The 23,367-nt window shown below is 31.0% G+C and overlaps 4 protein-coding genes across 10 annotated transcripts; 2 read left to right on the top strand and 2 right to left on the bottom strand.

Annotated features, from left to right (window-relative positions):
- Positions 1 to 23: 23 nt before the first annotated feature.
- On the top strand, positions 24 to 4,987 carry LOC127248362 (geranylgeranyl transferase type-2 subunit beta 1). Of its 5 annotated transcripts, XM_051270659.1 has the most exons (12): positions 24 to 172; positions 1,620 to 1,680; positions 1,887 to 1,944; positions 2,004 to 2,058; positions 2,476 to 2,626; positions 2,835 to 2,951; positions 3,225 to 3,291; positions 3,391 to 3,539; positions 4,150 to 4,283; positions 4,364 to 4,462; positions 4,559 to 4,634; positions 4,719 to 4,987. In XM_051270659.1, exons 2-12 carry the CDS (start codon positions 1,677 to 1,679, stop codon positions 4,811 to 4,813), a joined length of 1,005 nt encoding a protein of 334 aa, XP_051126616.1. In that variant the 5' UTR covers positions 24 to 172; positions 1,620 to 1,676; the 3' UTR covers positions 4,814 to 4,987. The 5 variants fall into 5 exon arrangements, with proteins under 5 accessions (XP_051126616.1, XP_051126618.1, XP_051126619.1 ...); XM_051270661.1 differs by lacking the exon at positions 1,887 to 1,944; XM_051270662.1 differs by lacking the exons at positions 24 to 172; positions 1,887 to 1,944 and adding an exon at positions 854 to 921.
- A 1,607-nt stretch (positions 4,988 to 6,594) lies between these two features.
- On the bottom strand, positions 6,595 to 7,185 carry LOC127248248 (uncharacterized). The gene has a single exon (XM_051270506.1). It carries the CDS (start codon positions 7,183 to 7,185, stop codon positions 6,595 to 6,597), a length of 591 nt encoding a protein of 196 aa, XP_051126463.1.
- Positions 7,186 to 13,995: 6,810 nt separating this feature from the next.
- Positions 13,996 to 15,249, bottom strand: LOC127248273 (uncharacterized). 2 transcript variants are annotated; one of them, XM_051270547.1, is made up of 3 exons: positions 14,954 to 15,249; positions 14,580 to 14,762; positions 13,996 to 14,489 (listed from the first exon to the last, which is right to left on the bottom strand). In XM_051270547.1, the coding sequence occupies exons 1-3, from the start codon at positions 15,148 to 15,150 to the stop codon at positions 14,417 to 14,419; spliced, it is 453 nt and encodes a 150-aa protein (XP_051126504.1). In that variant the 5' UTR covers positions 15,151 to 15,249; the 3' UTR covers positions 13,996 to 14,416. The 2 variants fall into 2 exon arrangements, with proteins under 2 accessions (XP_051126504.1, XP_051126503.1); XM_051270546.1 differs by having other exon boundaries at positions 13,996 to 14,487; positions 14,588 to 14,762; positions 14,954 to 15,243.
- On the top strand, positions 14,090 to 23,141 carry LOC127248271 (guanosine nucleotide diphosphate dissociation inhibitor 2-like). Of its 2 annotated transcripts, XM_051270542.1 has the most exons (15): positions 14,090 to 14,243; positions 17,201 to 17,257; positions 17,529 to 17,638; positions 18,733 to 18,795; positions 18,919 to 19,002; positions 19,093 to 19,200; positions 19,296 to 19,468; positions 19,927 to 20,038; positions 20,571 to 20,651; positions 20,811 to 20,873; positions 21,595 to 21,696; positions 21,856 to 21,980; positions 22,317 to 22,527; positions 22,605 to 22,679; positions 22,813 to 23,141. In XM_051270542.1, the coding sequence occupies exons 3-15, from the start codon at positions 17,552 to 17,554 to the stop codon at positions 22,861 to 22,863; spliced, it is 1,335 nt and encodes a 444-aa protein (XP_051126499.1). In that variant the 5' UTR covers positions 14,090 to 14,243; positions 17,201 to 17,257; positions 17,529 to 17,551; the 3' UTR covers positions 22,864 to 23,141. The 2 variants fall into 2 exon arrangements, with proteins under 2 accessions (XP_051126499.1, XP_051126500.1); XM_051270543.1 differs by lacking the exon at positions 17,201 to 17,257.
- Positions 23,142 to 23,367: the final 226 nt, after the last annotated feature.

Raw genomic sequence — 23,367 nt, 5'->3', positions numbered from 1 at the left:
CGCCCATAGTGGAAAACATCATTCGACACGCTGGCTTCGGTTGACACATCGGCGGGAAGGGCTCAATTGAGGCAAGAGCCATTGTTTAGTGCTCTAAGACCTAATACATCATTTTACACCTCCACGCCACAGCAGCCGCAGCCGCAGCCGCACTAGCCAAGGCAGCCACCAGGTTCTTCCTTTCTTCTCAGATTCTTCTTCTTCTTCCTCTTTCTTCTTCTTTTTCTTCACCAATTCTTCTTCTTCTTCACCGATTCTTCTTCTCCTGCTCTGTTTAGACTTGCCCAAAACGGTTTTGGTTCGATCCGCTGACTACGATTACAAACCGAACCGTCGATTACGGCTTTGTTAAAATATCAAGCAGTTCAACCGGCCGATTATGATTACGAGCCATCTATTACGATTGGTTAAAATGTTGAGCCGAAATCGAACGACAATTTCGATTACGATTTGACAATTTCGATTACTATTTTCGATTTCGATTTAAAAACTGTCGGTTAAAATTTGAACAGCGGATTTATATATACTTATTTTTAATAATTTTTTTTTATTTTTTATTTTTCTAAAAATTTAATTTTTATTTAAAAATAATAAAATTTCATTTTAATTTTATTTAGATTAATAAATATAATAAATAATTAAATTATAAAAATATAATAGATAATAAAATAATTTAAATTATATATAATTATATAATAAAAAATTATAAAATATAAAATATAAAAAAATTATTAATAGTATTATTATTTTTTAATATTATTAATAATTATTTATATGTATTAATATTATTATTATTATATTTTAAATTTTAATTATAAATATAATAATATTATTATAAAATATGTAACCCTAATGTTTAATCACGCATTACATCCACAAGACGCCGCAAGGCCGCAGCCGCGCCTCAGCCCCTACAAACAGGTTCTCCCTCTTCCTTTCTTCTTCCTCAGTTCCTCTCATTTCTTTCTTTTTTTTCTTCCAACCTCGGACCTTCTCCTCCTTTCTTCTTCTTCTTTTTCTGTGCGCCTGCCTGCCCCTGCCATGGTGAGATAAAAAAATAAAATAAAATAAAACCGCCAGTTCAAACCGTAAACAGGCGGTTTGCGGTTTGAGAAAATTCCAAACCGAAATCGAACCGTCGAAAAGACGGTTTCGGTTCGGTTTGTGTCGGATTTCGATTCGAATCGTAACCGCCGGTTCATAAACCGTCGAACCGACGGTTCGAACCGACGGTTCGAAACCGAATGGGCAAGTCTCTGCTCTTGCGCGACGGACGGCCAGATTAAAAAAAATAATAATAAAAAAAAACAGTTATAGCCGAACCGCCTGATCACGGTTTGGAGAAACTACAAACCGAAACCGAACCGTCGGAACTCCGGTTTCGGTTCGATTTGCATCCGGTTTCGGTTCGAACCGTAACGCCGGTTCAGAAACTGTCGAACCGGCGGTTCAAAACCGAATGGGCAAGTCTGAATTTAGTTGTGACCTGCAGTAAGTCCTAGTCATTCTTTGGAATTTCAATATAGTCCACAGAAAGAAAAATTTTAAAATTGCTAATTCCATAACATATAAATAATAAAAAACAAATCAGCTTACGAATTACGCCGACGATTTTTCAGGGGATTCACCGGCGAGAAAGTTCCGATTGCCGTCATTAGCAGCGGAATAGTAGCTGGATGAGTAATGATTTCTCCTCATAAACTTATTGATTCAGTTCCTTTTGCTAATTTATCGGCCACTTATTAGCCTACGAACTGGGTGAATCTGCTTGCTTTTGTGTGCGCGACGGGATGGTTCGCTTTGAAATGTAGCATTAATTATCTGAAACTAGAAAATTAGTGGAAAATTAGCTACTTGTGTTTCACGGGGTCAAATTTTGATTGCAGAAATTTGTGTACTACTCGTTTGGATCTCTGGCTATTTTTTTATTGCGTTGAAATTGAGGTTAGTGGCTTCTAATTCACTGTTCTTATTTGATTGAGTTGATCTGTTGTTGATGGCAGGATGGGAGAGCTTAGGGTTGACAAACATGTTAAATACATTCTGTCTGTTGAAAAGGTGCCCTTTGTACTCGTCTCCTTCTGTTTATGTTACTGTATTTCCCCATTTTTAATTTGTTTTTCTTTATAGAATAAAACTTGTGTTGTGGACTAATAAGAATTAAAGCCTATGGTTGATGTCTGTCATAAGGGTCTAAATTAAGCAGCTTGGAACGTTTCTTCATTCGAACTTTGCTCTGTGTTGAAGTTCATCTCAAACATTTCTGTTTTCTTCAGTATAAACTTTTGTGATATTATTATTTCCCTAGGCAAGGACTAGGCACAACTCAAGAACTAAATTGTCAATTACAGTCTGTCTTATAGTCATGATTTGGATGTATTGCAGTTAGTAAGTTTATTAGAATCAGGCAGTGTTAGGGCTTTTTTGGCTCTTAATTATTAATAAAAAAGAGTTGCAATGCCTTTTCCTTTTCAGAAAAAGGATGACTTTGAGTCTGTTGTGATGGAGCACCTAAGACTAAATGGTGCATACTGGGGATTGACAACTCTTGATATCCTAGGAAAGCTTGATGTAGTGGATAGAGATGAAGTTATTCCATGGATCATGCAGTGCCAAGATGAATCTGGTCTGTATTCCTTATCAATTTTTACAGTAATCTAGCAATAGTGTACTCGGTGAAAGAAGGAACTTATTTCACTGTTTCATTTTTCTTCTTTGTTAACATATGCGCTAATTGTGTGTTGGATGTTGTCCCCACCCATGAGCATTCTGCTGATTTTGAGTAATATAGTTCTGATAAATTGCTTTAAACCCCTTTTGTTTTGTTCAACCAGGTGGGTTTGGTGGCAATATTGGACATGATCCCCATATCTTGTATACACTCAGTGCTATTCAGGTTTTGGCACTTTTTGACAAGATAGATGTTCTCAATGTCGAGAAGGTCGCAAATTGTATCTTTCAATTATAAATTTCATTCGTAAATGCCAATCTTGCGGTTGTTTGCAGTGGTTAACAGGAATGTCCAAAACCGTGCTTGAGAAAATTAGTTAACTGAGTTAATAATTTGTGTTTCATATTGCTAATAATGCACTGGTTTATATAAGTTGCATATGAAGATGCTTCCCACCTTAAAAGTTTCTCTTTAATGCTTATTAGAGAAAAAAAAAAAAAAGAGGCTAAAATTGCAGAATATAATATGTTGATTAACTTAACTGGCTACCTAGATATTGCCAGCCTACAAAATGAAGATGGATCTTTCTCCGGTGACATTTGGGGTGAGGTTGATACAAGGTATGCTTTTCCATTTATGCTTTTATTTTCTGTTCCCAATAGATTTATAATTGTTCCATATTTCAGCATATAAGCTTATTGTTCTTAATTTTTTTTCAGGTTTTCTTATATTGCTATATCTTCTCTTGCATTATTACGTCGCTTGGACAAAATAAATGTTGAGAAAGCTGTACAATACATTGTAAGCTGCAAGAATTTGGATGGTGGATTTGGTTGTACACCTGGAGCAGAATCCCATGCAGGACAAAGTATGTTTTATTTCTCCAGTTTCTAAGTTTAATTGCGTATTGTTACCGATTACCAGTAGTCAGCAGCTGATACAATTGTACTGGAAATCTTCCCCCTTATAATTTACAATCTGATATGCAGAGTAGTGCTAGATATCTCTTCTCCTGCATATACTAACAATCTAACGAAGAAAAAAGAAGAAAAGGAACACTTGTAGGTAAACTAGAAATGGGACTCGGGAAATAGACAGTATCGATATACGCTGTACATGCATTTTCTATATGTCCAAGCTCCCTGCTGTTATGTTAATCTATTCGTCGAATTTCATGTAAGCATTTATATTCACTGTTAAATTGAGGATTATGTAGTGTTATGCTTATAGGGTCAGTGTAGCTACGGAGTCTGCGCTGCTTAATAGTTCTATTTTACAAATTCCATGATCTCCCGTCATATTTAAGTTATTATTGGCTGTGAAGTTGGAGTTGTTTAAAACTCTTAAATATCAATATTGAGAATAACTAAGGAAATATAGGAATCAAATGCTATTGGATTAGTGCCAAATAGAACAATATCTATTGAACACACTGCATTTGAGAGCCGACAGTTTCTGTTGTTACATTACCATTGCAGTTTTTTGTTGTGTGGGAGCTCTTGCAATCACCGGTTCACTCCATCACGTTGACAAGGACCTCCTCGGGTGGTGGTTGTGCGAACGACAAGTCAAATCAGGAGGTCTTAACGGGCGCCCGGAGAAGCTTCCTGATGTAAGAAACTATTATCATGTGCAAGCTTAACTATCATGAAAAGAATAGAAAACCATAATAGCTGATCTTCCCAACTCCAGGTCTGCTACTCGTGGTGGGTTCTTTCCAGCTTAATCATGATCGACCGGGTTCACTGGATCAATAAGGAAAAACTTGTCAAGTTCATCTTGGATTGCCAGGTTATATTTACATTCCAAATCTACATTTTCAAAACCATGTTTAAATACTTACAACTTTTCGACAAACATTGGCGTGCAAATCTTTTAACAATGCAGGATTTGGAGAAAGGAGGAATCTCGGACAGGCCAGATGATGCAGTTGATGTCTTCCACACCTATTTTGGCGTAGCCGGTAACATTAAAAAGAAAAAAAGCACACTATTTTTCGACTATTTCCAGTCTTTTGTAATCGACACCATCCCTCTTTCGGCTGCAGGTCTCTCACTTCTCGAATATCCTGGATTGAAAGCTATTGATCCAGCTTATGCGCTGCCCGTCGATGTGGTGAATAGGATTTTCCTTGACAGGTGAAATTTTAGCTGCAGCTTATGAATTTGATTTATATTTTCTATGATATTTAAATTTGCTAAAAGTTTCAGTAGAAATTGATGGTATTTTGTGTTTGTCTTGGTGGGATTTTGGGTATATGATTATTGTTCACCAGAAAGATTATTATTGAATGCACAAATCCAAAACTTGATTCAAGATTATTGTTCAGCACTTTAGTGTTAGTTTAGTTTGAAATTGATTTCACTTTTTCGTTTAAATATTATTTTGATATAATATTTTACAGGAACAAATAATAATGTACTTCTATTGAATAAATATCATTGATTTTGGTTTCCAATGGTAAAAACAAACCCTCAAGTATGGTGTAGATTACTACTCCATTAATTAAGATAGTACAGTGCTCTGGGGATAGGGACAGAGACAGTGTTTCTTTAATAAAAAATTCTCAAATTACACAATTGAATATTTGGGATTTTTTTTTTTTAAATTTTTTCTCTCACAATTAATATATAATTAATAATTTTGTATTCTTTTAATTTTATTTGATATTCTTTTTGTCCAACTTATCATTTGGTTCTTTTATTTTCGTGCATCCTATTTATTTAGTCACTTTTTTTTTTAAAAAAAAATAATAATTATATATTTTAATCTATTTTAAATTTGTAATTTTTTTTAATTTTAATTAGACTAGTTGTTTTAATTTTAATTTATAATTATTTTATTATATGATATTAAATATATTAATATAATTTAGGATTTAAAATTCATTCGAATTTTTAATATACCAATGGAAGGCATTCGATTAAAATTTATAAAATATTTAATACAATCAATTCAAAAATTTTACAAAAAAGAAAGGAAGAAATCAAATTTCAATTTGATTCATATTTCAAATATTTTGATCACTCATCTTGGAAAGCTAATCTAATGGGCTTTTTTTTTGGTTTTTTTATGTTGATTTCAAAGTATTTTTTTTTTATGTTAATACCAAAGTATATTATACTTTTCACCTGCTAAATTTATATGCACTTTTTTTATAGCTATTATTAATTTTTGAAATATCAAATTAAAATTTATTGAACACTTATTTACAATAAATAATATTATTTATATTATATTTTTTGAACTTCTATAATTTTTTAATAAAATATTTAATTTTTTAATTCTCGTATCAAATTTAAATATTATATTCTAGAAATAATTTTGAATATATACCATATAAATTATATAAATATATATTATACTTTTTATAATATTAATGAAATTTTGTGTCGAAAAAAATTATTTGGAGTAACACCGAAAGAAGTGTATAAAATTTTGTTGACAAACGGAAAAGAAGAATAAATAAATAAATAGCATCCAATCAAATACAACCAAAACTGGTTTAGATTATCATATGTTAAAAGTAAAAATAAATAAATGGATGGGTATTTGATAGTGTTGTTTTAATTTTTAAGAAGAGAATTTGAAAATATTAAATTAAACACAAAGCCCGCAAATCGAAATCTGTATTGGCGGTGAACTGTGAAGTTGATTATCTTCATTAAAACGAACAAGAATATTCCATTTATATACAACCAAACCAAAGCCTTCAAATTTTTGCATCAAACTAAAAATGAGGCCTCAATACAGCAATCTATGATCTATCTACAACTGGAGATTCTTCGGCGAAGAAACTCAATTCTATAAAAGAATCACACTTAATGTTCTTATTCTGCGTAATATATATCTTTTGTTTTTTCCTTTTTAGGATATTACGCTTCCTGCCTAATTTTCTAGCTAAAAAACCTTACTGTGGATCATCAATCGAGAAGCACAGTACCTTCATTAATCGTTGTAAGCCTCATTTTGAAGGACAATCTCGCCAGTTTCGACCGTCGGGAAGCAAATCTATGCAACTTCCTCGTGGAACGAGATCGAGAATTTCCAGCCGTTGATCCTTTGCTAGCTTTTTCTACGTTGACGGTGATGGGTTGATTGGAACTCTGATCTTCCACATTCACCAAAACAGGGGAAATCCGAGCTTTACTTGTTCGCCGGCGACTCGAATTGGCGGCGTTGAGCGCGATGTCAGCCTTCACGACTAAGGCAGCCATATCGGAGGCTACTAGCCGATGCTTAAGCTTCGAAGCCGGGAGGAGAAAGTAGATCTGCGCCGGTTCCAATTCGGCGTCCAAATCCAGCGACGGAATGAAATCGTCGAAATCCAAACCGTCGGAGCTGCAAACGAAGAAGGAATCCGGCGAACATCCTTCGTAGTCCAACACCTGCGACACCGTCGCCGGAATCGGATACTGCCGCAGCTCTCCGGCGAGCGTCACCAAATTTGCGCACTGTTTTTGGTGATTCGAACTGGTACTGCAATCGGTTTGAGAGGAGAAACATCCACCCATCTTATCGAGCAAAATCCGTCCGTCGTCGGAGAAAATCTGTTGAATCGGCGCCGCGTGTGAACTGATTGATTGAATTCGTCGGAGAATTAAGAAATTGAGGAAGAAGAAGGTTCTGGAGATCACGTGGTAAAGGGGGAGTGAGGGGTAAGGCGGTGGGGGTAGGGGTATTTATAGGCGCGTACGAAATATGAGCGCGGCGGCTTCCTTGCATTGGGGCTCCGCTACGCGCTGACGTCTGAGCTGTCAGATGACGTCATGGATGAGTCACTTCCTTCTCACGCAAGTTCTTCTTTGCTGCTGTGCCTGTCGCTATTATTGTTACTATTATTAACTGTACTGTAATTATTTAATTTGTGAGTGTTTACCGGTTAATAATTTTGAGTATACTGAGAATAATAATAATAATAATAATAATAAAAGTATAGTGTTAATCTATAAAAATAAAACTTTTATTTAGGTCAAAATAAATAATAAATAATAATAATAATAAAAGTATAAGTTAATCTAAACCGTAATCAAGCATCCCTTTAGTTAAAATGCGCGGCAATGTGTCTGCATGTAATATATAATTAGTCTAATATGATTTATTTTATTAAATATATTTAGTTAAATAATTTTTATATCATTAATAAATAAATAATGTAATGTAGCCTGTTGTGTCTTTCTTAGCGATTCGACACAACGGTGATGTGAGGAATGAGAGGTTTCTTCTTTGACATTTCCGTCGCAATCCAAAAGAATGTGTGCGACCTTGACCGTTGACTATTCTTATGTTCTTTTTCTAATTCCTGTTTGGACCCCCAATTATTCGTATTTTCATTTCACTCCAAAGTCGTCTATAGTGCGGTTTGTTTTGTATCTCATATGGTTTTGTTTACTTTTCTTTCTTCATTTTAGCTTTTTTCGAAAAAAAAGCTTGCATTTTCTAATTTTGTTATTTTCAAAATTAAAGAATAATTGATGTTAATATTCTTTTAATTTAGAATTATTAATTGACCGCAAGGAAGTTATCATAGCAATTAAGAGAAAATTGCAAATAATATATTTTATTATTATTTTTGTCCTATATTTATTTTGTTGGGAAAATATATTATAGATGTTTGTAAAAGTCGTTATTTCTATCGTTTAGTTGTACGTGGTGAACGTCACTCGTAGTCAAAGAACACGCATAGCGACTTTTGCAAATATTTTTATCTAAATACATAACAAAATTAATAATAGAATATACATGTGAAATATTTTTTACAATTTTATCTAAAAATTCAGTTGTCTAAAACCGGTCTAATTGCCAAAGTCTTGGATTCGATTTCGGATTGGTGCATGTACATTGTGAGTGTATGGTAAAAAAATAATAATAAAAACAATTATATATATATATAACAAAATACAGTCCAATCGCCCACTGCATTGTTATTATTAGCAGTACTAAGCCAACTCCTTAATTTAACATGTGCCTAAAACTTTATAGATTGTATAATATAATATATACTATTTTTTAAATTCTTTTATAGATTGTGCTCTAGGGTGTGTTTGTTTGGGGAATTGGATTAAAATTCTACTATTCATCCTATTTTTTTCCCAAAATAATATCAAATCAAAAAACTATTTTTTATTTTTTATATTATACTAAAAATCAATTTTACATTCAAAACATCACATCAACACCTATTTGTATCACATCATACAACTATTTAAATTCAAAATTTTTACTATTCAAATCCCAATTCAAAATTCAAATTCCCAAACAAACACACCGGTCTCTCCTAATTTTATAATACTAATAAAAAGTATTTTATTCAGATAAATGACAATGAAATTTGTTCTGCAGTCTTTTATCTCTACTTTTGTATTTTTATATTTTATATTGAAATTTTATTTCAGACACATATTTATTTATTTTGAACATAGTTATTTAGATAATATAAAATAATATTTAAATCTTATATTATTAGTTTGTATATATATAGTATTATTAGTATTTTAAAATATAAATTGATATATATAATTAAAATATTAAAATATATGTTTAAATAATTGTTAGGGTGTGTTAGTTTGGGGGATTGGATTTTAGATTTAGATTTTTGAAAATTTTGAAGTATGGATTTTTAAGTAGTGTTTGTTTGGAAGTTTGAATTTTGTAATGATTATGGTGAAAAAAATTATTATTTTATTGAAAAAATAATAAATTGATGTGATAGTTTGAAATGAATGGTATTTAATATTGTTAAAGAAATTATAAATAATAATGAAAGTGACGTTTGATTTGATATTTATTAATTAAATTTAAATTTAATTTCTAGAAATTTTTGTTTTCTTTTATATTTTTGGATGATGTAAGTTCTTGCAAATTTGTATTATTTATTCAATTTTTTTTTCTAAAATTATCAAATTAAACATTTTTTTTATATATCATGCTAAAAATTAATTTTACATTCAAAGCATCGTGTCAACTCTGATTTATATCGCATTGTAATACTCCCTCCGTCTCAATACAATAGTCTTGTTTATCATTTTTGTCCATCCCAAAACAATAGTCTCATTTCCATAAATAATCATATCACCATAAAATTATCCTATTTTTTTTTTATTATTATTACACAATTGTCACTACTTTTTACTTATATTTACTTTTTACCAACTACGTGCCCAACACAACAAGACTTTATTTTTGGGACGGATGAAATACTATTTTTCAATTCATTTTTTTTAATATTTCAACCCCAAACACACACAACACTATTTTTTTATTCTGCGATGGGATGCGCTGATAATTTCTGAAAAGACAGACTGTTATGGAAGGGAAGTGGACTGCAGAAAGGAACTAGACTCTAGGGTAGAGATTAATCGGATTTTGAGGAGAATTGAGTGTACAGTGTCTATATACAGTAAAATTAGACCAAAATTGCCTAAACGAACACACCCTTACTGTTATATATTAATTAAATATATATAATATAGATGCTGTATTATTAATAATATATTTTTATGTAAGATAAATAAATAAAAAATATATATATTTATTTGTTTATAATTAATTAAAAATTAGTTTTATAAAAAAAATAAATATAGATAAAAATATTTATTTATTAATGAAAGATAAAAATAAAATTGAATAAATTGATTAAGGGTGTGTTTGTTTGAAGGATTTTGGTGGATTTCCACTATTCATCCAATTTTTTTCCCCCAAAAACATCAAATCAAACACCTATTTTTCATTTTTTATATTATACTAAAAATCAATTTTACATTCAAAACATCACATCAAACCCTATTTATATCACATCATACAACTATTCAAATTCAAAATTTTTACTATTCAAATCCCAACTCAAAATCCAAACCCCCAAACAAACACACCCTAACAAGAGAAACAAGTCATTTGTTTTAAACCAGATTAAAAATATAAATATATATATTTATGTGATATTTTAAATATAAAAGTAAATTTTAATAAAATATAATAAATAAAAAATATATATTTTATTTTATATTTTTTTATGAAAAATAAAATAAAATAGTAAAACTATGATAATTAATAACACAACTAGCTTATGAAAACACATCCAATCAAATATGAGCTTCTATGTACCCATCATGTGTCTCTTCACACGAGTTTCGCTATCAACTTCCTATTGTGTATTTTTTAATGAATATTTATTTAAATTTAAATATTATAAATATATAAAAATATATCCCATCCGTTATTCAAGTCTATGCTCACTTTGTTTTAGGGTTGTCATAAAAAAATATTCTCGTTTCTTTTTTAAGTAAAAAATTATTACACTTTTATACTTTTTTTTTACTATAAAAGGAAAAAAACAATTATTACTCACTTTTATTAAAACCCGTGCCCGGCCAAATGATGCATAACGGAGGGAGTACTATATTATTTGAAACGTTGTATTCGATGTTATTCAAGATGAAATTTTCAAAACAACTTCAAATATTAGCATATACTCCGCTGGTCTCAAAACACAAAAACAATTGTCTCATTTTTATTTTTGATAACTAATTTTTTACAAAATCATCTCCACCTTGTTACATAAAGTATTGGTATTTTGGTATTTAAAAATATTTTTACATCTACTGTCAGTCAATATAATACTATTATTTTTTAATTTTTGTGTTCATCTCAAATGTCCTTCTGTTTTGAAACGAATAAAGTAATTATTTTATATTTTGATATTAATAGGCATATATCTTTGAAATAATAAATATTTTAAAATTAAAGTAAATTAATATGTATTTTCAGTATAATATAATGATTAAAAATACAATTAATAATGATGAATTAATGATTGAAATCACATCTGAAATTATTCAAAGAGACAAATTATTGTGGCAAGCTTGGTCCTTAAGCATGTGGGCCAAGTTTGGGTGACTTTTATTCATTTATTTATATCTAAGACCCTATATTTTACTTGAAATATCGTATTAAAATATTTATTTAATATAAAATTTTACTATATTTGATATTTAATATAAAATTTTACTATATTTGATTTTAAATAAACGATAGACAGACGTGTTTGACAATTAGTTGATAGCCGTTAGCTGATTCAATTAGTTGTTTGTATTAAAATATTTGGTAAAATAACTGTTTGATATTAACTGTTTATACGTAAAATGACAATTGAAGATATTTATATTCTATGTGTTCTTTTGAGTTTAGACTATTTGAAATTTTTTGTTATTAGTTATTGAAAATTGTAAAAGTGTTATAAAATAATATTTATTTTTATTATAGTTAGATTTCAAAAATAATATTTTTTATTGAAAAATATAAATAGTTTTTCTTATTGAAAATGATGTAAAATATAAAATAATAATTTTTCGTGTATATATTTATTAGCAGAGGCGGATGTATGTGCAGCCCCCCTCCCCTCCACCCCTTATCATTTTTTATTTTTTGTTTTTATTTTATAATATATAATATAAAAAACAATAAAAAATTTAAAAATTGCTAAAAATTGATAGAATATTTATGTGAAAATTTAATTTTGAATAATAAAAAGATTATATCATAATAATTTTATGATGCTATAAATATAGATATGAACAAAAAAGTAAGAAATAATAATTAAAAAAAAAAAGAAAAATCTTCAAAAAATTCTCAACCAAATGCATAGGAGATGATATTTTTAAAAGTTAGTATTTTTTACTATTTATCAATTTCATTTAATACAAAATTCATATTGTAATATGTAGTTGTTATGTAAGTTGATATTTTGAAATATGATAACTCTATTGATGAAATTATTGGATAACAAATAGATTTTGATCGTTTTCGAAATTTGAAAAATTAGCCCCCCTCTCTCAACCCAGTCTGATTCCGCCTCTGTTTATTAGTGATGTGTGGAACAATTCAAAATTTTAAAAATAATGTAAAGTATTTTAGTTTGATTTTTTAAATATATATATTTTTTATGTGTTTGTATTAATATATTGTATGTTGAAATTATTTGTGGACTATGTAATGTACTATCAATATATTTGTTATATTTATATTATATTAATATATATTTTGTATGATTGATTAATACCTTAGTAAATGTATATTTTATACTCTCTCCGTCTAGTTAGAAAGTATACATATTTCTATTTTGGGACGTCCAATTACAATGTAACCATTTCATTAAATACCTCATTTTTTCCGCAAATACCCTTACTTTACATCACATCGTAAGGGCAAAAATATCATTTTACTACTTTTACTTACCCACTATAATTAAAATATTATTATTCTTTAATCTCCGCGCCAAAAGTAATTGTATACTTTTAGCTTTGACGGAGGGAGTATATTGCAAGTATTTATAATGACTAATTGTAAATAAAAATCAACATATCATTACAAAGTGTTTCCTTCGTTCATAAAATAGTCTGAAATTGATTTTTTTTTATTTAAATAATATTTTATACAAAAAATAATATATATATTTTTTTAATAAAAACCATATAGACTAAATAGTACAAGTATTAATTTGAACTACAAATCAATGAATTTATTGCTTTTGATGAAAAATTTTGCATTCATTAAAATTAATAAAAAAACAAGAGTAACATGTATAAGCATTATGAGTTTGTAAGTATATGTATAGAATGATCGAATATAGTACAAATTAAAGGAAAACCTTTTCTCCGCTTCCTACAACATAACAACCCATCAATTTTGCAAATTATCTTTCATCGATACTTAATCGGCAATCATTGATATATTTCTATAGTGTTATATATTATTATTATTATTATTATTATTATTTTTATAGAAAATATCATGTTAAACCATTGTTATACAAATTTAGAACTGAAATTATTTAAAAACTTGAAAATATAGTGAATTTGTAAATATGGTAAGTTTTTTTTTTTTAAAAAAATATGGTAAGTTATAAAATAAAAATAAAAAACTGAAAATATTTAAGAATTTGAAAATATAGTAAATTTGTAAATATGGTAAGTTTTAATATAAAAATAAAAAAACTGAAAATATTTAATAATATAGTAAATATGGTAACTTTTAATATAAAAATAAAAAACTGAAAATATTTAATAATTTGAAAATATAGTAAATTTGTAAATATGGTAAGTTTTAATATAAAAATAAAAAACTGAAAATATTTAATAATTTGAAAATATAGTAAATATGGTAAGTTTGTTTTAAATATGGTAAGTTTTATATAAAAATAAAAATCTGAAAATATTTAATAATTTGTAAACTAAAAAGAATTAATTAATTAATTAAAATTCCTTTTTTTTCCTAACGGTCATTTGGTACAATATATATATATTTGTAAAATGAAAAGAATTAATTAATTAATTAAAATTCCTTTTTATTTCCTAACGGTCATTTGTTACACTATATATATATATGTATAAAGATATCATACATACAAATGCAAGAACCAAACACACCCACAATTTCTCTCTCTCTCGGTTGGAGTCTTGGAGAAAGGTTTTGGCCATTTCCGAAAGCATTCAGATTTTGAGGGTGTGAAGGATCGGAAGGTTGTTCTATATCAATGGCTTCAATGATCAGTCTCTTCTCTTCTCTAAAGCACAAGGTTAGTTCGGTTCTTGATTTCTCTTCTCTTCTAGGGTTTTTTTAATTTCCGATTGAATTCTTGTTTATTGATTATGAATAAACCAATCAAGATCAATAATAAATTCATCAAGCCATCTCACAGTTCGATCAACCGAGGCTCTGTTTCTCTTTTCAGAAACCCATGCAGGGACTTCATCTGCCAATGTGGACCATATATCCGGCTTCATCGATGAAATCATTTCCATATACTGCTTTGGTTTCATCTGTCAAAATCCCATCCGTCAAGAAAATTGAACATAGCAGCACTGAACAACACTACCACAAGATTGAGTGAAAAAACACTTTGATACATAAGTTTTTTACCAGCAGTCGACCACAAGGAGTCTCGAAAGAAGCTCCCAGCCTGTTAGCGCTCTGGTAATCCGGCAAGGATATAATTGAATCCCTCGGGACGGCCACAAACACATGATCTTTCAAACCAAGCATCTGATGCAGCCCTCCCAATTCGGATATCGTTTTCATAGAGATTCCTCCTGCGCTGCAAAACGCATCGAAAACAAGGGAAACAATCGACACTAACTACAATTCAAATTCTGTCCAATTCCTCGATCATACACCATCACGAATACCTAATCCGCAATCCGGAAACGTCGCGCCACAGCTAAATAGAACATAAGTAAACAAAATCAAAGAAAAAACAGAAAGAAGAAGATGATTAAAGTGACGCACAAGTGAAGAGGACTAAATTGGAGGAGGCGAGAGTCCGGCGACGGGAGAGTAGACAGCAGGTCAGGGGAAATGAAGGAAGGCAAACCCTTGCGTGTAGTGAGGAGGAGAGCTGGAGTTTCCAAACAACAGCTGCCGCCGACCTGCAGTACCCCCGCCCGAGCTCCGCCCTTGCTCCATGCCTTCACGCTGAATCTCATCGCCTTCACCGCCGTCTCCGCCGCCTCCAGCCTGTACGGTTACCGAGGTCCCAGCCTGCGGATTCGTGCCCTTCGTAAAATTAGGGCTTACGAATTTAAATGAAGCTATAATATAATTATTTATATTATAGGGGTGTAATTAGTAGATAATTAAAAATATATTAGTAAAAATAATTATTTTATAATATAAATAATTATATATATTAAGATAACTAATTAATTTAATTAAAATTTAAAAAAAAATAAAATTAAAATGTTTAAAATGAAATTAAAGTGTGTAATTATTTTAAAAAAAATAAAGTGGCATGGTATGTAGTACGGAGAGAGTATTATTTTTAATATGAAATATTTTGATTTTTTTTAAAAAAAAATTATAGTTTTATTTTTTTTTATATTTTATAAGTAAAAACAATTATAAAACTATTATTCCAAATAAAAATTAAAGGGGAGGAGGATTAGAAATTTTACATTAAAATTGTATTATTTGAATGCAATATTTATCTTCTCAATTAATATATTTTATTTTCTCTTACAAATAAAACTATTGCAGATAAACCCAGGGGCGTTGTTGGTATGCGTAGTCGAATGTGTTTTTTTAAGTATTGCAACCTGTTACTTAAATGAATATGTACTTTTTATTACTTTTTTAGTTTTATACTAAAAAAATTGTACAAAAAGAGAATATGATTTCTAGTATTCATGTGGATGTATGTGTGAACATTAATTTTTTGTCAATTATTTGTTGAACATATTTTCATAAGGCAAATTAATCAAATTTTATTTAAAACGTTTAAAATAGTTGTCATGTTGTACTTGATAATTTTCTCATGGGCATTTTTTTTTCTTCCCCTGAGTTATGAACAGATTGTTTGCGAGCTGGTACTAAGTAGTCTTAGTTTAAAGAAATTGATGAACTGTATTTTGTAATAATAATGTTTTGGACAATTTCATAATAACAAAGACTAGTATGAGCATGATTTGTGTTTTTTTTTACTTAAATATTTTACTTTCAAGAGGTATATATAAAAGTATTTAGAAATGACTTCTCTGATGCACCATTGCAGTTCCATACAAAGTAATTGCTGGAAAAAAGTTTCAGCTGGATTTAAAGAAGAAGGCTTCAGCATATATATATTCATCATTTGCTTCACCCCGTTTTCTCCCTCCCTTTGCAGCCAAACCGAAAATGATGGGATTGGGATGGCTCGTCCGATCTGCAGGAAGTGAAATGAAACATAAATGATATCGACATATCTATCCCGTTTACATTTTTTAGAATTATGGGGCGAATGCTGAGCTGGAGGCATAAAAGATTAATATTTAGATACATCTAACTGATCATGAAGTCAAGGTGCAAGAAATAGAAGCTCACATAATCCTTTGAAATGCTTTGACATTTTCTTGCAGAGTTTGCTTATCTTCGTTGTCTCCAGCATAGAAGTTGTAGTACATCTTTGGAATGCAACCTTAGCAAGTTCTTGGAACTAACTTACATTTACAGGTTCATCAGCCATTAATAAGCACCAACTATCAAACAAATGATTCAATAGCCAGCGAGATTTGCTGGATCATAAATCTGAAATTGAAAAAAAAAAAAAAGTGATCACTTGGCTCGGTGGACATTAAAGGTTAGAAGTATTTCTATATAACAGAAACGAAGAAATTATCTCAAGATAGATATAGATATATATGTGGCTAATATTTATACTTACATAATTAGAGATAGCATACCGTATCGTACCGTATTGTATCGAATATTTCGATATGGTGAAAGTACGTACTACCGGTATGTACCGCTTATACCGAAAATTTTGATTTCGATACGATACCCGTATATACCGAAAATATAATAAAAAAATTAATAAATATCACTATTCTTCACCAAAAAATATTATGAAAAAATTAATAAATTTTTAATGGTCTATAATTTTTTTTGTTATGATTTTTTTAAAAAATAATATGGGTACAATATCATAGCCGGGGGAGTTATTTTTTTTTTTGTTTTTTTATGTAAAGGTCAATTAACGAGAAATGTTCCTATCTCTCTCAGTTCAGATCAGAGCACCAGCATTGACGCTGACAACCTCTAAACTTAGATAAGCCACAGGTGCCTGGGAATCAACATCTGGATTAATAATATTGATAATTTTATAATAAATTTAATATATAAAATTAAAAAAATTAAAATGTATATTTAAATAATTTAAAAATTATATCGTAATGTATCTATGAGTATAGAGTATTGTTTAGCAACGCATTTTCACAATCCATGCGATTGATCCTTGCGGAAGCTGAATTCGTTTCTTCCCATCGCATCCGGTGATCTGGTGCATCTGTGAGGTTGATTTTGATTCTTCATCCAATTTTTCTTTTGTGAGTTTCTGTTGCGGCATTGATTAACATGGATGAAGAGTACGATGTGATAGTGCTGGGGACGGGCCTCAAGGAATGCATTCTCAGCGGTCTTCTATCTGTCGATGGCTTAAAGGTTTCCCTCTTTCGTTGGATTCACGCGATTGTTATGATTGTTGATGATTTGTTTAGCCATTCGTTGCTTTCACCTTTTTTCTGCGTTGTGTGATGGCATGTATTGCAATGTTTGTGAATCATGGGATTTGTGGCTATTGAGGATGGGTTTCTTCGTTGTTTTTGAGAATGGATCGTGCATTTTGCCCTATTTTTTGTGGAAATGGTGCAATTTTGGTATTGATAACCAACTTTGTTGCGTCTACATTGAGAAATGTTTAAGTATTGGAGACGACATTGATACAATCCTTTGTAGGACTGCCCCCAATTATGAACTTGCAAAGGATCCGTTTGTTTTTTCCTACTGCTTCATCTTAATTACGATTGACTGTGAAACATATGGATTTAAACATGTATCCTTATTATTTCCTTTATCAAGCAAGGTGTTTGTGGTGTGATTCAAAATATGTTTTGTTCTGGAAAATGTGTTCTCTGTGGTAAAATGTGCAATTTAGTTTTTACCATCAGTATGCGTCGTGCTTGAATAGAAATAGATTCTTTTGTTCGGTGTGACATAGAATTCAATATATATATACAAAAAATATAAATTAATAATTTAAAAGTATGATAATCAATAAAATAAAGTCTGCTGGAAATACACTTGGGAGACAAGTTTGTGTTTTTTTTTTTTTTTTTTTTTTTTTTTCTGTAGCAACTCCAATTCTTTCTATTTCTAGCAAAATTAGGAGAGAATTGAAATAGAGAATGAAAAATAATTTATTTCTCAATTTTAAATTTCCGGGTGGATATAATTTATTTCTCAATCCTAAATTCTCAGGTCAAAACAAACAAGAAAATTGTCAATATGTTTATTTCCATTTCCCCAACTCTCTGTGTGTACCAAACTCACCCTTAGTATCATCCTCGGACCTGTGTGGAGCTTGAGACGGTGAAGGATGATTATAAATTTAGCTGATTGTTCATCAGTGTCATCTTATGCATAGACACATTGTTTTCTATCATATGAATATTGAATCCCTTTATTTCAATGTAAAACACTGATTTGCACGACCACGCCTAATTTGCTGTTGAGTGAGCTTGACATTGTTGAAACAGGTTTTGCACATGGATCAGAACGACTATTATGGTGGTGAATCAACTTCACTTAATCTCATCCAGGTATTGCGTCTGTTGAGTTTTATTGTAGTAGTGATTGAATGTAGCAGGTTCAAACATGCTCACATGATGGATTGATGCATATGCAATGACCCTTGTATGTTATTCATCTCTTTCTATCATCAGCTGTGGAAGAGGTTTAGAGGAAGCGACAAGCCCCCGGAACAATTGGGTGCCAGTAGAGATTATAACGTTGACATGATCCCTAAGGTTTTGGTTATTCATAATCTGTTTATATCTTTTTGGGACCTACATTCTTAATATGTATTATTGATTGATAACACCACATTCATTCTTCAGTTTATCATGGCAAACGGTGCCCTTGTGCGCGTCCTCATTCATACCAGTGTTACTAAATACTTATCTTTTAAAGCTGTTGATGGAAGTCATGTTTACAACAAAGGAAAGGTATCTCATTTTTTTTTGTTCTACATTGTTTTCTTTAGGAATTTCCTACATGTTTCGCGAACTATACAAAAGATATTGATGCACTCTTGAAACAGGTTCACAAGGTACCTGCAACTGACATGGAGGCTCTGAAATCTCCTCTAATGGGTATCTTTGAAAAGCGACGTGCCCGCAAATTTTTTGTTTATGTCCAAGAGTACAATGAAAATAATCCCAAAACACATGAAGGGATGGATCTGACAAAAGTCACGACTAAGAAGCTCATTGCGTATGTCTGTGAGCCTTTCACTTTTCGATTTCAGCACTGAAATAATTTTCTTGTAAAATACTTTCTTCTTACCTAATGCATTATGTTCTAATTTTACCTGTCAATTTAGTGTGCAGCTTTCGAGTTATTAGAACAACGGAGATTAGCATATGCTAATATACATTTGTTAATACTTGATTGACTTTTGTTATAGATTATTTTTTTCCTTATCCAGCACAATGGATGAAAATGAAAGCCTCGGTAATGCTATTCTAACATCATGTTAGGGAATTGAACTTGATTGATTGATTTATCAGATCTTCTTAATTAATAAATGCGAAATCCTTGTGCATTCCCACATGTATCGTTGTCTTGGTATGCCATCTTCTCCCGACGAAGTTTTGAATTATTATCTGTTTTATCTTCTTTAACTTTCAACTTTCTGATTTGCATAAATCCTCATTTTTAACATCTGACAGAAAATATGGTCTTGATGACAACACTGTGGATTTTATTGGCCATGCATTAGCTCTCTATAGTGATGATCGTTACTTGGATGAACCAGCAATAGATACTGTGAAAAGGATGAAGGTAATCAATCCAATTTGCCTCTCAAAGCGAGAATTTACGTCTAGTATTCCTTTCTTAACCATTGAATTTTATTTATGACAGTGAAGCTTGACTCTTGAAATGTACATATATAGTTGTGTTATTTTACAACTACGGCGCTTGACTTCGCTAAAGTCACACGCTTCACCTAAGTGCATGGAACACTTTTCTCTTATGATGTGGTTATTACATGCTCATTTTTAATCCAACAAGTCTTAATTTCTTATACCTTATGAAATTTCTTCCCATCAAATCCATTGTTCTCTCATTCCATTTTCGGATATTTCTTCACTATAAGATTACTTGATATGTTATTTATCCTATAAAGTGTCTTTGTATGTTGTTGTGAAGATTTCAGTGCTGTTATGTTTTCTTTATGTACTTATTCATTTGCGGCACACCGTGCGCACATGTCATTGCTGCAGAAAATATTGTCAAGCTACAAGATGCACTTTGACACGCTGCACTAATGTTCCATTCTGAAATCCTTTTTCCATTTTCTTTTTTTGGGTAGCTCTATGCCGAGTCTCTGATACGTTTTGCTGGAGGATCGCCTTACATTTACCCTTTGTATGGCCTTGGAGAGCTTCCCCAGGTCTGCCACTTTCATAGTTTACATATGCCTGTCTTCGTATATTTTGTTTGATGTATTTTGTCCTCACATATTCATCAGCTCTTCAATCTCTTAGTGTTAGTTTGTAAGTATATTATGAACTTCAGTTTCAATCAATGAGTATTTTAGTAATGTTACCAGGCATTTGCTCGTCTGAGTGCTGTATATGGTGGCACCTACATGTTGAACAAACCCGAATGCAAGGTATTAAATCTTTTCCTTCTTCTCTTCCTGCAACCTTGAAAAGAAGACAAGTTAGTTTATAATAGGGAGTGAGAAGAAGGGGGAGTTTGCTTATGTTTTGAGTGCTTTAATTCTTTTTTTTTTAATCACTTTCTGTAGATGAGAATGATGTCTCACAAGTTGAATTGGTATTATATAAAGCTTCTTTCCAATTTTGTGATAACTTCAGAAAATATGTAGTGTCGTGAAAATAAAGTTCATTGGGTCCCTTAGACATAAACTTTTGGAATTTTGAAAAAAATTGAGAATAGTAAATTTGATGGAATGCTTTAAAATTTTTTATAGTTGATGAATAGTGTCAAAACTTCTATTTTGAAAATAATATTTTAGATGTATATATATATATATATATTTGCCGTAAAATGCGTAGTACCTTGAAAAAACTTGAGAATCTCTTAAGTGGTTTCATTACTCCCAAACCAAAATGTGACTTTTGCAAAATGTGGACAAGCCAGAAAAAAATTCAGTTACATATTTCTTTCCAAAGGATTCACTTTCATCTATGCTGTTGTTGATATTGATAAAGGCAACTGTTACTTGAGCATTTTGATGTTATTCTTTTACATTGTATTCTTATTGATTGCGGAAGATCCTTATTTTATCTTGATGTTGTGTTCCGGCAATTAGCAAATTAGATATGATGTTACACTGTTTTATGTGTCGCAAATCATTCAAATATCAGGTAGAGTTTGACGGGGATGGCAAGGCCTGTGGTGTTACATCAGAAGGTGAAACAGCTAAGTGCAAGAAAGTAGTATGTGATCCTTCCTATCTTCCTGGAAAGGTATTATCATTATGACTTCAATACACATATATGGACCTCGCCGATGCTTGTTCTAGTCACTGCCGTCTTTTCTACTCCATTTATCATTTTGGAACATTAAACTCTATACTCTAATCAGATCACTCACCATGATGAACGATAACTCTGTGGATACTCTAGGTTAGGAAGGTCGGAAAAGTTGCGCGCGCCATTGCTATAATGAGCCACCCGATCCCGCACACCAATGATTCTCATTCAGTGCAAGTCATTTTACCTCAGAAGCAGTTGGGTCGTAAATCAGACATGTGAGCACCTAAATTCACCCTCCGAAATATATGCTTAAATATTTAGATACGATTTTTAATAAAAATGAACAATAATTGTTACTCTAAAAAAGGAAAAATTTCCGTGGGAGATGAAACGAAAATATTTTTATGATAATCAAAATGAAAAATGAACATAAATTAGACGATGGGGAAGGAGTACTAATTCAAGTACACACCGGCCATCAGCCGATTGTTGTATAAGGCAGTCGCATCTGGATTTAGTTCGACGAAGTTTTTTGTTTGCTGTTCAGTGTATTTATTTTCTTTGCGACAAATCATTCTATTACATATTAATGTGATTGATTGGTACTGCAGGTATTTATTCTGCTGCTCCTACTCTCACAATGTTGCGCCGAAGGGGAAATACATTGCATTTGTCTCGACTGAAGCAGAAACTGATAATGCTGAGACTGAACTGAAGCCGGGCATCGATCTTCTTGGACCTGTGGACGAGATTTTCTTTGAGACATACGACAGATATGAGCCGACCAACGAACCATCGCAGGATAATTGTTTCATATCAACTGTGAGTTCTTGACTATATTATCGCTTACACTCTCCCTAATAATGTATACGCTCACCGAGCTTTACATTACATTGCAGAGCTATGATGCCACAACACACTTTGAATCCACCGTCGTGGATGTGCTGCATATGTATACGCAGATCACCGGGAAGGTGAGGACTCAAATTCATCTAAAAAATAATATTCTTCCATGCATCATTTTTACAACCCGAGACTCGCCTAGAATTGAAAAAAAAATACACTTTTTTCGCTGCTTAGTCGTGATCTTTCTTGAATTTGCATCAGGTTCTTGATCTTAATGTCGATCTGAGTGCTGCCAGCGCTGCCGAAGAATGAGTGTCCTGTCCCGATGTGTGCTTAGGACATTTATCCGGTACAAGATTGCTCGTGATTTGAATATATTAATGTTTCCTTTTTCTATTTCAGCTCGTTTATCTTTGTTTCATTGATACTTAAACTTTAGCCGGTTGGGTTTTGGCTCGTATTATAAGTTGAAATTTACATGAACAGTTAGTTGATTATGCATTTTCACCTAGAGGCTAGATGTATTGTTTGCTTAAATTTTAATAGTTGACTTGTTGTCAAGCAAATTTTACGTAACTTGAATTTGAAGTATGCAGCCAAGAATTGGATTGAAGTTTATTTATCCTATTGTTTGGAGGATTGAATTTTAAATACACTATTTATCCTATTTTTTTTCAAAAATATCAAATCAAATATCTATTTTTTATTTTTATTATTATTTTTTTTATATTATACTAAAAATTAATTTTACATTCAAAATATCACATCAATACCTATTTATATCACATCAAACAACCATTCAAATTCAAATCTTTT

The sequence above is a fragment of the Andrographis paniculata genome, unplaced genomic scaffold (assembly GCF_009805555.1).
Source record: "Andrographis paniculata isolate CXL003 unplaced genomic scaffold, ASM980555v1 Contig33END, whole genome shotgun sequence".
Classification (NCBI taxonomy): domain Eukaryota; kingdom Viridiplantae; phylum Streptophyta; class Magnoliopsida; order Lamiales; family Acanthaceae; genus Andrographis; species Andrographis paniculata.
The sequence above is the reverse complement of the archived record's forward strand: the minus strand, read 5'-3'. Positions and strand labels throughout refer to the sequence as shown.

What these genes read in the sequence shown, in the direction of transcription:
- LOC127248248 (XM_051270506.1), bottom strand. Translation starts at nt 7,185, where the DNA reads ATGGGTGGATGTTTCTCCTCTCAAACCGATTGCAGTACCAGTTCGAAT.
- LOC127248362 (XM_051270659.1), top strand. An exon ending in AGAATCCCATGCAGGACAAA is followed by an intron (nt 3,540 to 4,149) that starts GTATGTTTTATT and finishes TTACCATTGCAG; the next exon opens with TTTTTTGTTGTGTGGGAGCT. An exon ending in CACCTATTTTGGCGTAGCCG is followed by an intron (nt 4,635 to 4,718) that starts GTAACATTAAAA and finishes TTTCGGCTGCAG; the next exon opens with GTCTCTCACTTCTCGAATAT.
- LOC127248273 (XM_051270546.1), bottom strand. Translation starts at nt 15,150, where the DNA reads ATGAGATTCAGCGTGAAGGCATGGAGCAAGGGCGGAGCTCGGGCGGGG. An exon ending in CAATTTAGTCCTCTTCACTT is followed by an intron (nt 14,763 to 14,953) that starts GTGCGTCACTTT and finishes TGCGTTTTGCAG; the next exon opens with CGCAGGAGGAATCTCTATGA. An exon ending in CTCCTTGTGGTCGACTGCTG is followed by an intron (nt 14,488 to 14,587) that starts GTAAAAAACTTA and finishes GGATTTTGACAG; the next exon opens with ATGAAACCAAAGCAGTATAT.
- LOC127248271 (XM_051270543.1), top strand. Translation starts at nt 17,552, where the DNA reads ATGGATGAAGAGTACGATGTGATAGTGCTGGGGACGGGCCTCAAGGAA. An exon ending in ACGTTGACATGATCCCTAAG is followed by an intron (nt 19,003 to 19,092) that starts GTTTTGGTTATT and finishes TTCATTCTTCAG; the next exon opens with TTTATCATGGCAAACGGTGC. An exon ending in TTGGGTCGTAAATCAGACAT is followed by an intron (nt 21,981 to 22,316) that starts GTGAGCACCTAA and finishes TTGGTACTGCAG; the next exon opens with GTATTTATTCTGCTGCTCCT.